We start from the raw sequence: 12,411 nt of genomic DNA, 5'->3' as shown, positions 1-12,411 counted from the left end.
TCATGTATGTTGGTGGGTCGAGGCCAATCTTTGACTGCTTTTATTTTTCCTTCCTCGGTGTGAATCCCCTCAGTTGATACTTTATGTCCGAGATATGTGACCTGCTTCTTCCATAATGAACACTTTTTGGGATTCAAGCGTAATCCGGCTGCTGCTATTCGCTGAAAGACTTCCTCTAGATTTTTCAGATGATCATCAAAACTTTTTCCCATGATGATAATGTCATCAAGATACACTAAACATGTCTTCCAGTTGAGTCCTTTTAACACATGTTCCATCAGTCGCTCGAACGTTGCAGGCGCATTACATAACCCAAATGGCATCACAGAGAATTCCCATAACCCGTCGCCCATACTGAAAGCGGTCTTTTCACGGTCACATTCATCAATCTCGACTTGCCAATATCCACTTTGTAGATCTAATGTAGAAAACCATTTCGCTCCAGACAAGGTGTCTAATGTATCGTCGATTCTTGGTAGAGGATAACTGTCTTTCTTTGTGACATCATTCAACTTCCTATAATCTACGCAGAAACGGGTGCTACCATCTTTCTTTTTAACTAAGACGATAGGTGAGCTCCATGGACTTATTGAAGGTTCGATTACACCGTTTTTGTGCATGTCTTCAATAATTTTGTTAGCATCCTCTCGTTTTGCTAGTGGAACCCTACGCGGAGCTTGTCGGATTGGTTTAGCGTCTCCAGTATTTATGCGATGTTTGACAATGCCGGTTCTTCCTGTGTTTCCTTCGTTTGCAAATATGGATGCGTATTTTTCTAATAGTTTTTCTGCTTTTAATTTTTCATTTCCATGCAGTTCGTTCAGCAAATTATTTAGGAGTGTAGGACTTATCTGCTGAGGCTCAATCGTAGGCTTCTGTTGTGACCGTTCGCATCGTGCTATTGCACTTATATTCTGGCACTGTCCAATTACTGCTCCTTTCTTCAGACTTATAGGCGTGTTGAATTCATTCACTACTCTCACCGGAATGGTGGCGTCTTCTCTAGTTTTCACAAGCGTTCTTCCTACCAATATGGGTGTATCTATTTTTGTTGGTTCCACAATCCACAACTCTTCAGTCCCACCTCCTCCATTCACTTTAGCCCATACAATCGCCTCAGATTTTGGTGGAATGCTCTGATTATCATCAACAATCACCCTCTTACTTTCAACGTTGGTCACATATCCGGTGTTTATAGGCATCTCCATGTTCTGGCAAAACAGCATTTGCTTGTTTAAATCCAAAGTAACCCCGTGATCAATCATGAAATCTACTCCCATTATAATTTCATCCGTGATTTCTGCTACGATGAAGGTGTGATTAACTTCCAGGGTACCAATCATCACTTCGCAAAACACTTTTCCCGCGACAGCTGCTTCCTCCCCGGTGGCCGTTCGAAGCTTGCAACCGACTAATGGTTCAACCGTCCCTCTTACCACATCCGGTCGGATAATTGAATGTGTGGCACCAGTAAGCGTTGACAGTCGTCCATTTACGATGCCGTTGATAGTAAGATTGTTGTCATGGCGACCTATTTGTGATATCGAGATGGCGGGGCAAATAGTTGTGGGAACCAGCTCACGCCCCTTTGAACTGTTCCGTTTTAGTTTAACGACCTGTGAGATGTGGATGCTTCGTCCTCGTTATCTGTTGGTTGTTTCCGTTTTGATGGGTTTACTTTTATATTGCAATTTCGGGCAAAGTGACCCGCTTTTCCACAGTTGAAACATCTGCCTGTTGTATTTACTCGCGGTGCAGCAATTGTCTTCAGAGTCTTCAATATTTCTTCCATCAGCGCCGGTTGTTCCATTTCAACCCTTTGTACCTTGTGTGCTGGTTTACTTAGTAGGGAAGCTGTTTCCTGTGTGAGGGCGTGCGAAACCGTTTCAGCAAACGTTCTTTTTGGCAATGCATATGTGGCGCGTTTGGTGTCCACATCACGAATTCCATTTATGAAACATTGAATTTTTACCCTCTCAATGTAATCCACAGGTGCATCTGCATTTGCCAAATGAGCCAGTCGTTCTATTTCAGTTGCGAACTCTTGCAATGACTCGTTCATTTTCTGACCCCTATTTTGCAGTTCGATCTGGTATATTTGTTTCCGGTGCTCACTACCATATCGTCTTTCTATCGCACTCATCAATGCCTCATAGTTGTCCCGTTCACAGTCTGAAATAGTCTGAAGGATTTCTGCCGCAGGTCCTTTCAATGATACAAACAAGGACGCCACTTTGTCCGCTGCATTCCAGTTATTGGCCAATGCTGTCTTTTCAAACTGAAGTTTGAAAATTTGAAATGGAATACTTCCATCGAATGTGGGTGCCTTCAGTCTTGGATTATTTGTTGATGGTGCAGGGCCATGCAGTTGCAGTTCTCGCATCCGATTACTCAAATGAAGAACTTCTGATTTCAAATTTTCTTCGTCATTTTTTAACGTGCTTAATTCGTCTTCCAATTTTGAAACTTTCTGTTGCACTTGTGTATTACTTTCTGTAATCTGTTGTACCAAACGCTTTTCTAACTGTGTATTATTTTCAGTCATTTGTTGTGTAAGGCGAGACTCTAACTGTGATGTATTTTCAGCTATTTGCGTCATTTGCTGTGCCAGACGATTTCCTGTTTGCACTGCATTTTCTGCATTTTCAGCTATTTGCGTCATTTGCTGTGCCAGACGATTTTCTGTTTGCACTGCATTCTCTGTTATTTGTGATATATTTTCAGCTATTATTTGCTTAAAAGCCACTAACAGCATGTTCGTGTCTGCACTTGATGATGTTCGTTGTTCTTCTACTTTTTCTTCTACCTTTGTAGAAGTTTCTGGCCCAACAAATTCGAACTCGTCCACATTAATTCCATCCGCTTCCATTGCTTCACGTAATCGTGCCTGCAGATCCGCCTTTTGTCCGCTTATCGGCAAATTACGCTCCTCCAGTTCCTTTTTTAATTGCTGAATTCTCAATTCTCCGAATTTAACCATCTTGAATTTGGATTATTTGACAATCCCACTTCTGACACCAATTGTTACGAATTTACTCTTGCTAGTTTACTTTGTTAGGTTCGTATCTCTGGATTGACAAATAAAATCAACACTGTTTAATTTAATTCAACAACTCTTTATTTCACAACTCGTCTACACTATAGCAGTTTACTCTTAGCACTGATTGATTACGTTGGCGCTGCCACGGCTTATATAGCCACGCACTTCTCGCTGATGCCGACGTGTCCTTCTAGAATATCGCGTCTGGAAATTACCAGAACATACGGCTATAGCCACGCACTTCTCGCTGATGCCGACGTGTCCTTCTAGAATATCGCGTCTGGAAATTACCAGAACATACGGCTATACGGCGCCAGACGCAAGCAGACAGTCGCGGCGCCAGACTCAGCAATTGTTTAACTAGACGAGCAGACAGTGTGGCGCCAGATGTCTACAACAAGACAAATGCTATTCCATATACCTACAGCTATTGTTCATAATCAGGGATGCATATAGTAATACAAATACAACTTAATACTACTTTTTGTAACATTATTAACAATTTTCTTAATATAAAAAAAATGTATTTATGAAATAAGATCTATTAGTCTAAGATCCGACCATAGTACGACCATCACCCATCGTATTACGGGATGAAAATAATTTTTATATAAAATTTATTGCAATAAAATATTAATTTCGAGGAGGTTGACTGGAAACTGTGATTCTAAGTGTAATTAATTAATAATTAAAAAATTTTTTTTTTAAACATTACATGCACTCTCTTACGCAATAAACTGTAGACTAATCGAAAGTCCATAGCAAACACTGGGTTGTCTTCTTTTTCCCGGTGCATTTATTGGGTAGGCAGGTACATAGTTATATGTAGGTAAATTGACAATAGTTGTTTGCAACTATCCACATACGCGATGAACCTTATATCAAAATAAAGATAATTTTATTGCCAGTATAATGCTATAAGGTTGGCTGCGAAAAATTGGTGCTGAATTCCGGTTGTAATCGATGGAAACGAATTAAAATTCTCCATCATAATTTCAGTCGCCGATGGAAAGAAGCCTATTTAAAAGACCTCCACGAGAGGTATCGATGGAAAACATCAGAAAATGCGCCTAAGCTTGGAGATTGTGTCCTAATTAACGATTATTGTCTCCCTCCGACTGAATGGCGGCTTGGCCGCGTAGAAAAGCTTTACTATGGCTCCGAAGGTCATATCCGAGTAGTCGATCTCCGTACCCAAAGCCGAACGCTAACTAAACCGCTTGTAAAACTATGTTTTTCACCAACCACCATTAATAACGAAACGGTGTCAAAACTCTTTAAAACCACCGCCGAAATAAACAATATAACTAAATTCTTTAAAAACTCGTCCGAAATGACGATCCATTCGTGCCACATATTGTGGAATCAACTCCGAATGATATAAATCTATAATCACTTACTCTTCTTCCACACAGGAGAATATGGATGCTGATATGCCGGTTACACCAAGGCCAACTATACGTTCGGCTGTCACTGTGCCGCGCACTACGGCTGCCCCGTAGCTGCGCCCCGAACAACGCATGTCACACAGGAGTGCGTGTCTGACAATATGTGCCAGCACTGTGAGCGGCCACATCATACACTGCTACACCGGAATCCCAGACGCACTGTCGCCCGTCCATCTGCTCCCCGTAGCCGCAATCTCGTCCGACATGCGCAGCCAAGCCGTGTGGTACGGAGCCATCAAAGAGAAGTCCTCACCACACCTCGTGCCTGGCGTCCACATAACGACAATTGGATGCGGCGCCAATTATCAAGGCCACAACCTCGCCGCACGACAGGCCTCAGCAACGTGGTCGCCACCTTTCAACAGCTACAGCGTCTCCTAGGCTAACCATTCGCCGGGGCCGGGATGGCCAAAAGAGCCTCAGCGTACTACACCGCATTCATCATTTCACTATACACGTTCCACATCACTTCCCCACACAACATCCACAATGTCACCGCTACATCATATCTCGCAGCTGACCAACACTTTACACCAAACACTAAAAAAGGGCCGGCTTTTTTCCGACATTACGCTCAAGGAAGCACCAACCGCGCGCTCGACCTCCTTTTTTTCATCTTTAGTGATATTTTCCGAACAAAATTCTATTAACGTTGTGCTCTTCTTTAAAAAAAAAAACGTTGATTAAAGTGGTGATTTTTTATAAAAATGTTTACTTTATTTTTTTAGTAGTTTATGGCCAGAAGTCTGGAGTTATTGGGGAAAATTTATTTATTTTTATTTTATTTTATTTTTTTTGCCAAAATGTTACAACTAAGCGAAAAAACATCAAGATAAGGAAAAAATTTAAAAGGTTATAAAAAAAGAACTGACACATACGAACGCCAAACCCTTTGAGAGTTTTACTATACTGACCTAGTACCATCACCCTGACTTGGAATTTCTCACCCCCAGACAATAATCCCAAAAATGTTCCACAGTGTTATTGTACTTTCTTCATCGGAAACCGAAAAAAATGTAGTTTTATTGTTCAAGGTGGTGATATTTCTTATAAAGTGAACAGAAACCAATAAAGAATATATAAAGATACAAACAAGCGATGCTGATATACATAGTTTAAGTCATACATAACAATACTTCATGTAATAAATCCATAAGAAACTAAAATAAACACTATCACACCCCCTGCTAAATGCAGTAAGAACCGTACAGAAATGACTTTATGATACCATGGACGATAATGATAGACAAGGCCTCGACCATTTCCTCAAGATTATCGACATAAACAACTTTAAGGCTATTGAAACAATAATTTCAATATTAACTTCAACAAAAATTGTCTCAAATTAGAAAGACTTATACAGCACGACAGAGATATGGTATCTGCGAAATTAGGTTAGCATAAGTAAAAGGACCCAATACGAAATATTATACCTTGACTTTTCTCTAAAACTTAAAATATTACAGGACAATGTAGAACACATACAAGACAATATAGCAGCAAGTGTTTTAAGCATTTTACACAGCAATATGATAATCGATCAAGAAACAACAAAGTATAACACAGATTTCCAATTTTTTTTTTATTTTTTTACAATATCTTTTTTATTTATTGAATCTATTTTTTGTTTGAAAAACCTAACAATAAGTTATCAAATTTTAAATCTATTTAAAAACTAGACAAGCTCAAGCAAGCGATTGTGCTGTTTTGGTGATACGTTGCTCTGTAGCCCTTTGTTGTCTACGTTAGGTTTAGAGTTTCTATTTAAAATCCAATTTAAATTTGCAGCTCTTATCTTCATCCAAGTTATTTTACTAGATACATATATGTTTTCTCCACGTAAGTCTTCTATCTAGGTGAATACCAAGATAAGTTACTTCATTCGCTTGGGGCACTAAAATATTGTTAATTTTTCCTGCCGGACACATTTTTGGTCTAAGCGCAAATGTAACATGCTTACACTTTTGTTCATTCACATTTGTACGCCAATTGGCTAGTCACTCTTCGACAGAGCATAAGTCTCCGCTAATATTTGTGATACTATAATATGGCATTTGTTATGGCTCACTAAAGCTGTGTCAACCGCAAAAGTTGCAGTCAATATGTTATTAGCTGTTGGAAGATCTGCTGTATATATGATGTATAGAGCTAGGCCTAAAACACTGCCCTGTGGTACACCAGCAATTATCTGTCGTTCATCAGATATGAAATTCCCCACTTTTACCATAAATTGTTCATTTTTTCCTCCAATGTTATATACAATTCCAAAGGTAGAATGTTTTTAATCTTATATAAAAGGCCCTCATGCCATACCTTATCAAACGCCTGAGTCACGTCCAGAAATATAGTTGAACAGTACTCTCTGTGCTCAATTTCGTTAGCAATTCTATTTACATGCTCTGTCGTCCTATGTTTTTCACGAAACCCGAATTGGTGTGTTGGTATTATATTATTTTCGTGCAGGAAGGGAGTCATCTTTCATAGTATCAATTTTTCAAATATTTTAGTAAGATAGGGGAGAAGACTAATTGGTCTGTATGAAGACGGCTGTCTTAAGTCTTTCCCAGGTTTATATATCAGAATAATCTGCGACTTTTTCCATGAATTAGGATAATATCCGATATTAAGAATTGCATTGAAGAGCAAAGAGAGCACTTCTGAGGCAATATTTGGTAACTCAATCAGCATTTTTGGGGTAATATTATCATGACCTGATGACTTTTTGGGGTTAAGTTCTTTTATTTTTCTAATAATTTAAGAAGGTGAAGTCTTAAAAGGCTCGAGTGACTCGTCAACTGTGTGGGGTAAGCTGGACAGCTCAAAGTTTTTCTTTGGACAATTAGGTTGAAATACCGTTTCTAGGTGATTTGTAAACCAATTAGCCTTTCCACCCATGTCTCATATAGGCATGTTGAAGTCAGTTGGTGGTTTCATGAGCTTTTGGGCTTTCCGAAGGAAATTTTGCTTGCTTGAATTTGGACAAGGCTTCTTTATATACATTTCAGTGTTCAATTCTTCCTCATGCTTAAGCGCTTTTTTTAATTTACGTACAGCTGATTTTAATTGAATACTTCAACTAGTTAGATTTATGTGATGTTAGAGAAGCTTTTGGCTTCAATATCATGAGCTGTTCTTATAACTTTATTAGTACAGGAGAATGATCAGATGATAAGTCTGTACTAATAAGCGATCTATCTATATTTTTGACTACAGCAAAATCTACTAAGTCTGGTATTTTTTTTATCACTGGGCAAGTATGGCTTACCAGGAGATATATCCAGCTTATTATGCTTACTCATAATAGTGTAGTACAGCTGTCATCCTTTTGGATTAATAAGACGTGAGCCCCAGTTCGCGTGTTTTGCGTTGTTGTCTCCACCTGCTAGAAACTTTTGACCTAATGTTCCAAAAAAGTCTTTAAATTCGCTATCTGTAATTTTAAAACGAGGTGGACAGTATGATTTCTAACATAGAGTCTAAATCCCGATTTATTGAAATTATTTTCATTTGTTAAATGAGTTTCTGATATAAGCATTACATCTATATTTTTTTCAGACAGAAATCTAATAATATTTAATTTATGTTGGTTAATACCGTTAGCATTCCATATACAGATATTTAGTAAGCTTGTTTTTTACTGAATACATTTTACAGCATCTGATTTTGTTATTTTATTAAATTTTGGATCATGTTTTGCATGCTAGACGTACGTTGTGTCGTACACTGTGTAAGATTTATAATCATAGTTTGAATACCTCCATTTGGAGGATTTTGTGGCAGTTGCATTTGTACCGTGTTGCCTTTCACCACATTTGCATAGCTTCCTTGCATATTATTATTGTTGGAGGTAAAAGGATTTGAACTTTTATCTGAAGTTGCTATAATTTCGTTAAGGGATGTTTGTAACATTTGGTTACGACGTGCTTGAATGCCCTGTGACAACTTCGATTTCAAATCTTTATATACAGGACAATCCCTGTAATAAGCAGTGTGATTTTCGCCACACTGCGTGGATTGCAATTTGATTTGGTATGCCCATATTCTTGGCATACCGTACCGTCTGGTGTTTGACTCATCCTTCCGGAACATTTCTTTTATGTGGTTCTTCAAGAGTTACTCTACGATGCAGAAAATATATCATTCTCATTTTTTTAAGTTGATTAGAATTCGGCAAGAATTCAATTTTAAACATTGTTTCTATTAAATATATTTACAGCAGTTTTAATACTAAAACCCCATTCTTTCAATGCTTCTTTGACTTCGCCAGAGTCGAGAGGCCCTTAGAACTCTTGTTTTTATTTGACAAAAACTTAATTATTTCCATACAACTTTTTTCACTGTAGGCGCTATATGAAAATTGTTAGTACCTACAATTTTATTTAATTCAGCAACAAAAGCATTACTGCTACGCTCGCGCAAATGTATTGGGGGTGCTTTGGCATTAACGACTGTGGTGGTTCCCTTCGCATCTTCGTTGTTGTTGCTTTAACGGATTGACCCTTCGGTGCTCATACCCATGATCGGAAAGGCAATTATATGCCTCCAAAAGTCGGTACATATAATTGACCCATCGGCACGATTCCGATTACTTTGGCGGAGGGGTAAAAAAAAGCGAACTTTCGTATAAATGGGGTATGTACGAATAGCGGAGCTTCTCCAGAGGAAGAATATCTAAAACTAATATAAAAACAACTAATAGTTTTTAAACTATTCACATTTAAAAATTCAAAAATTTGCTCAGAACACATGTTATTTCTCTATGTTTCACTAAATTTGGGGAAACTTTAGTACATCATCCCTCGGTTTCAAGGTTAAAAGTGGTATGGTTGGATAGGGCTGATGCTCCAGATTAAGAAAATATATATAATTATTGCCACCGCAAACTTATATTTTTCGTGATATTTGCATTTAAAGTTGAAATTTTCGCAAATTTAATTCCGCAATTTCTCGATTTATGATAACTTTTTCTTTCATACTCTTCTTCTTCTTTACCGGCGTAGACACCACTTACGCGATTATAGCCGAGATAACGACAGCGCGCCAGTCGTTTCTTCTCTTCGCTCCGTGGCGCCAATTGGATATTCCAAGCGAGGCCAGGTCCTTCTCCACTTGGTCCTTCCAACGGAGTGGAGGTCTTCCTCTTCCTCTGCTTCCCGCGGCGGGTACTGCGTCGAATACTTTCAGAGCTGGAGTGTTTTCATCCATCCGGACAACATGACCTAGCCATCGTAGCCGCTGTCTTTTAATTCGCTGAACTACGTCAATGTCGTCGTATATCTCGTACAGCTCATCGTTCCATCGAAGGCGATATTCGCCGTGGCCAACGCGCAAAGAGCCATAAATCTTTCGCAGAACTTTCCTCTCGAAAACTCGCAACGTCGACTCATCGGTTGTTGTCATCGTTCAAGCCTCTGCACCATATAGCAGGACGGGAATTATGAGCGACTTATAGAGTTTGGCTTTTGTTCGTCGAGAGAGGACTTTACTTTTCAATTGCCTACTCAGTCCGAAGTAGCACCTGTTGGCAAGAGTAATCCTGCGTTGGATTTTCAGGCTGACATTGTTGGTGGTGTTAATGCTGGTTCCTAAATAGACGAAATTATCTACAACTTCAAAGTTATGATTGTCAACAGTGACGTGGGAGCCAAGTCGCCAGTGCGACGACTGTTTGTTTGATGACAGGAGATATTTCGTCTTGCCCTCGTTCACTGCCAGACCGTTGCGTTGCTTCCTTGTTCAGTCTGGAGAAAGCAGAACTAACGGTGCGGGTGTTGAGACCGATGATATCAATATCATCGGCATACGCCAGCAGCTGTACACTCTTATAAAAGATTGTACCTGCTCGATTCAGTTCTGCAGCTCGAATAATTTTCTCCAGCAGCAGATTGAAAAAATCGCACGATAGGGAGTCGCCTTGTCTGAAACCTCGTTTGGTATCGAACGGCTCGGAGAGGTCCTTCCCGATCCTGACGGAGCTTTTCGTACTGCTCAACGTCAGTTTACACAGCCGTATTAGTTTTGCGGGGATACCAAATTCAGACACCGCAGCATAAAGGCAGCTTTGAAATCGACGAATAGGTGGTGAGTGTCGATTCTCCTTTCACGGGTCTTTTCCAAGATTTGGCGCATGGTGAATTTCTGATCGGTTGTTGATTTACCAGGTCTGAGGCCACACTGATAAGGTCCAATCAGTTTATTGACGGTGGGCTTTAATCTTTCACACAATACGCTCGATAGAACCTTATCTGCGATGTTGAGGAGACTAATCCCACGGTAGTTGGCGCAGATTGTGAGGTCTCCTTTTTTATGGATTGGGCATAGTACACTTAAATTCCAATCGTTGGGCATACTTTCGTCCGACCATATTTTGCAAAGAAGCTGATGCATGCACCTTATCAGCTCCTCGCCGCCGTGTTTGAATAGCTCGGCCGGCAATCCATCGGCCCCTACCGCTTTGTTGTTTTTCAGGCGGGCAATTGCTATTCGAACTTCTTCATGGCCGGGCAATGGAACGTCTGCTCCATCGTCATCGATTGGGGTATCGGGTTCGCCTTCTCCTGGTGTTGTGCGTTCACTGCCATTCAGCAGGCTGGAGAAGTGTTCCCTCCATAATTTAAGTATGCTCTGGGCATCGGTGGCTAGATCACCTTGTTTGGTTCTACAAGAGTATGCTCCGGTCTTGAAACCTTCTGTAAGCCGCCGCATTTTTTCGTAGAATTTTCGAGCATTATCCCTGTCGGCCAGCTTATCAAGCTCTTCGTACTCACGCATTTCGGCCTCTTTCTTTTTCTGTCTGCAATTGCGTCTCGCTTCCCTCTTCAACTCTCGGTATCTATGCCATCCCGCACGTGTTGTGGACGATCGTAACGTTGCGAGGTAGGCAGCCTGTTTTCTCTCCGCTGCGACACGGCACTCCTCGTCGTACCAGCTGTTCTTTTGCACTTTCCGAAAACCAATGGATTCGGTTGCAGCTGTACGTAAGAAGTTTGAAATGCCGTCCCACAGTTCCCTTATACCGAGTTGTTGACGAGTGCTCTCAGAGAGCAGGAGTGCAAGCCGAGTAGAAAATCGTTCGGCTGTCTGTTGTAATAGCAGCTTCTCGACGTCGAACCTTCCTTGTGTTTGTTGGCGTGCGTTTTTTGCTGCACAGAGGCGGGTGCGAATTTGGGCTGCAACAATATAGTGGTCCGAGTCAATGTTAGGACCTCGGAGCGCACGCACATCTAAAACACTGGAGACGTGTCTTCCGTCTATCACAACATGACCGATCTAGTTGGTGGTCTTCTTATGCTGGAATCTAGTACTACAGATAACCATATTTCGGGCCCCGGCGAAGTCGATCAGCCTCATCCCATTTGGGGATGTTTCCTCGTGGAGGCTGAATTTACCGACCGTAGTGCCAAAGATACCTTCTTTGCCCACCCTGGCGTTGAAGTCGCCAAGCACGATTTAGACATCGTGGCGGGGGCATCTCTCATAAGTGCACTCCAAGTACTCATAAAAGACATCTTTGGTCACATCGTCCTTCTCTTCCGTCGGGGCGTGGACGCAAATCAGCGATATGTTGAAGAACATCGCTTTAATGCGGATTGTGGCTAGACGTTCATTCACCGCAGTGAATGATAGTACTCGGCGACGGAGTCTCTCTCCCACCACGAATCCCACACCAAACTTGCGCTCCTTTATATGGCCACTGTAGTAAATGTCACAAGGACCTACTTGTCTCTGTCCTTGTCCCGTCCCGCATTTCTTGGACGGCGGTGATGTCAGCCTTTATTTTCCCGAGGACAGCGAGGGCAGCGGCACCTTCTCAATTAAGGGACCGGACCTTCCAGGTGCATGCCCTCAAATCATAGTTCTTAATTCGTTTGCCATGGTCGTCATCAAAAGGGGGTCACTCATCTGAGGCTTGTTCCTTTTCAT

The 12,411-nt window shown here is 40.9% G+C and overlaps 1 protein-coding gene across 1 annotated transcript in view; it reads right to left on the bottom strand.

The window, feature by feature from the left end:
- Window positions 1-1,285: 1,285 nt before the first annotated feature.
- LOC125778134 (uncharacterized) overlaps window positions 1,286-12,411 on the bottom strand; it is a 171,888-nt gene continuing 160,762 nt past the window's right edge. The window contains exon 2 of the mRNA XM_049454665.1: window positions 1,286-1,825. Within this exon, the coding sequence (XP_049310622.1) occupies window positions 1,604-1,825 (222 nt within the window). The 3' untranslated portion in view covers window positions 1,286-1,603. The remainder of the gene's footprint in view (window positions 1,826-12,411) is intronic.

The sequence above is a fragment of the Bactrocera dorsalis genome, chromosome 4, assembly GCF_023373825.1.
Source record: "Bactrocera dorsalis isolate Fly_Bdor chromosome 4, ASM2337382v1, whole genome shotgun sequence".
NCBI classification, from domain to species: domain Eukaryota; kingdom Metazoa; phylum Arthropoda; class Insecta; order Diptera; family Tephritidae; genus Bactrocera; species Bactrocera dorsalis.
Note: the sequence above shows the minus strand (reverse complement) of the source record. Positions and strands in the feature narration are given on the sequence as shown.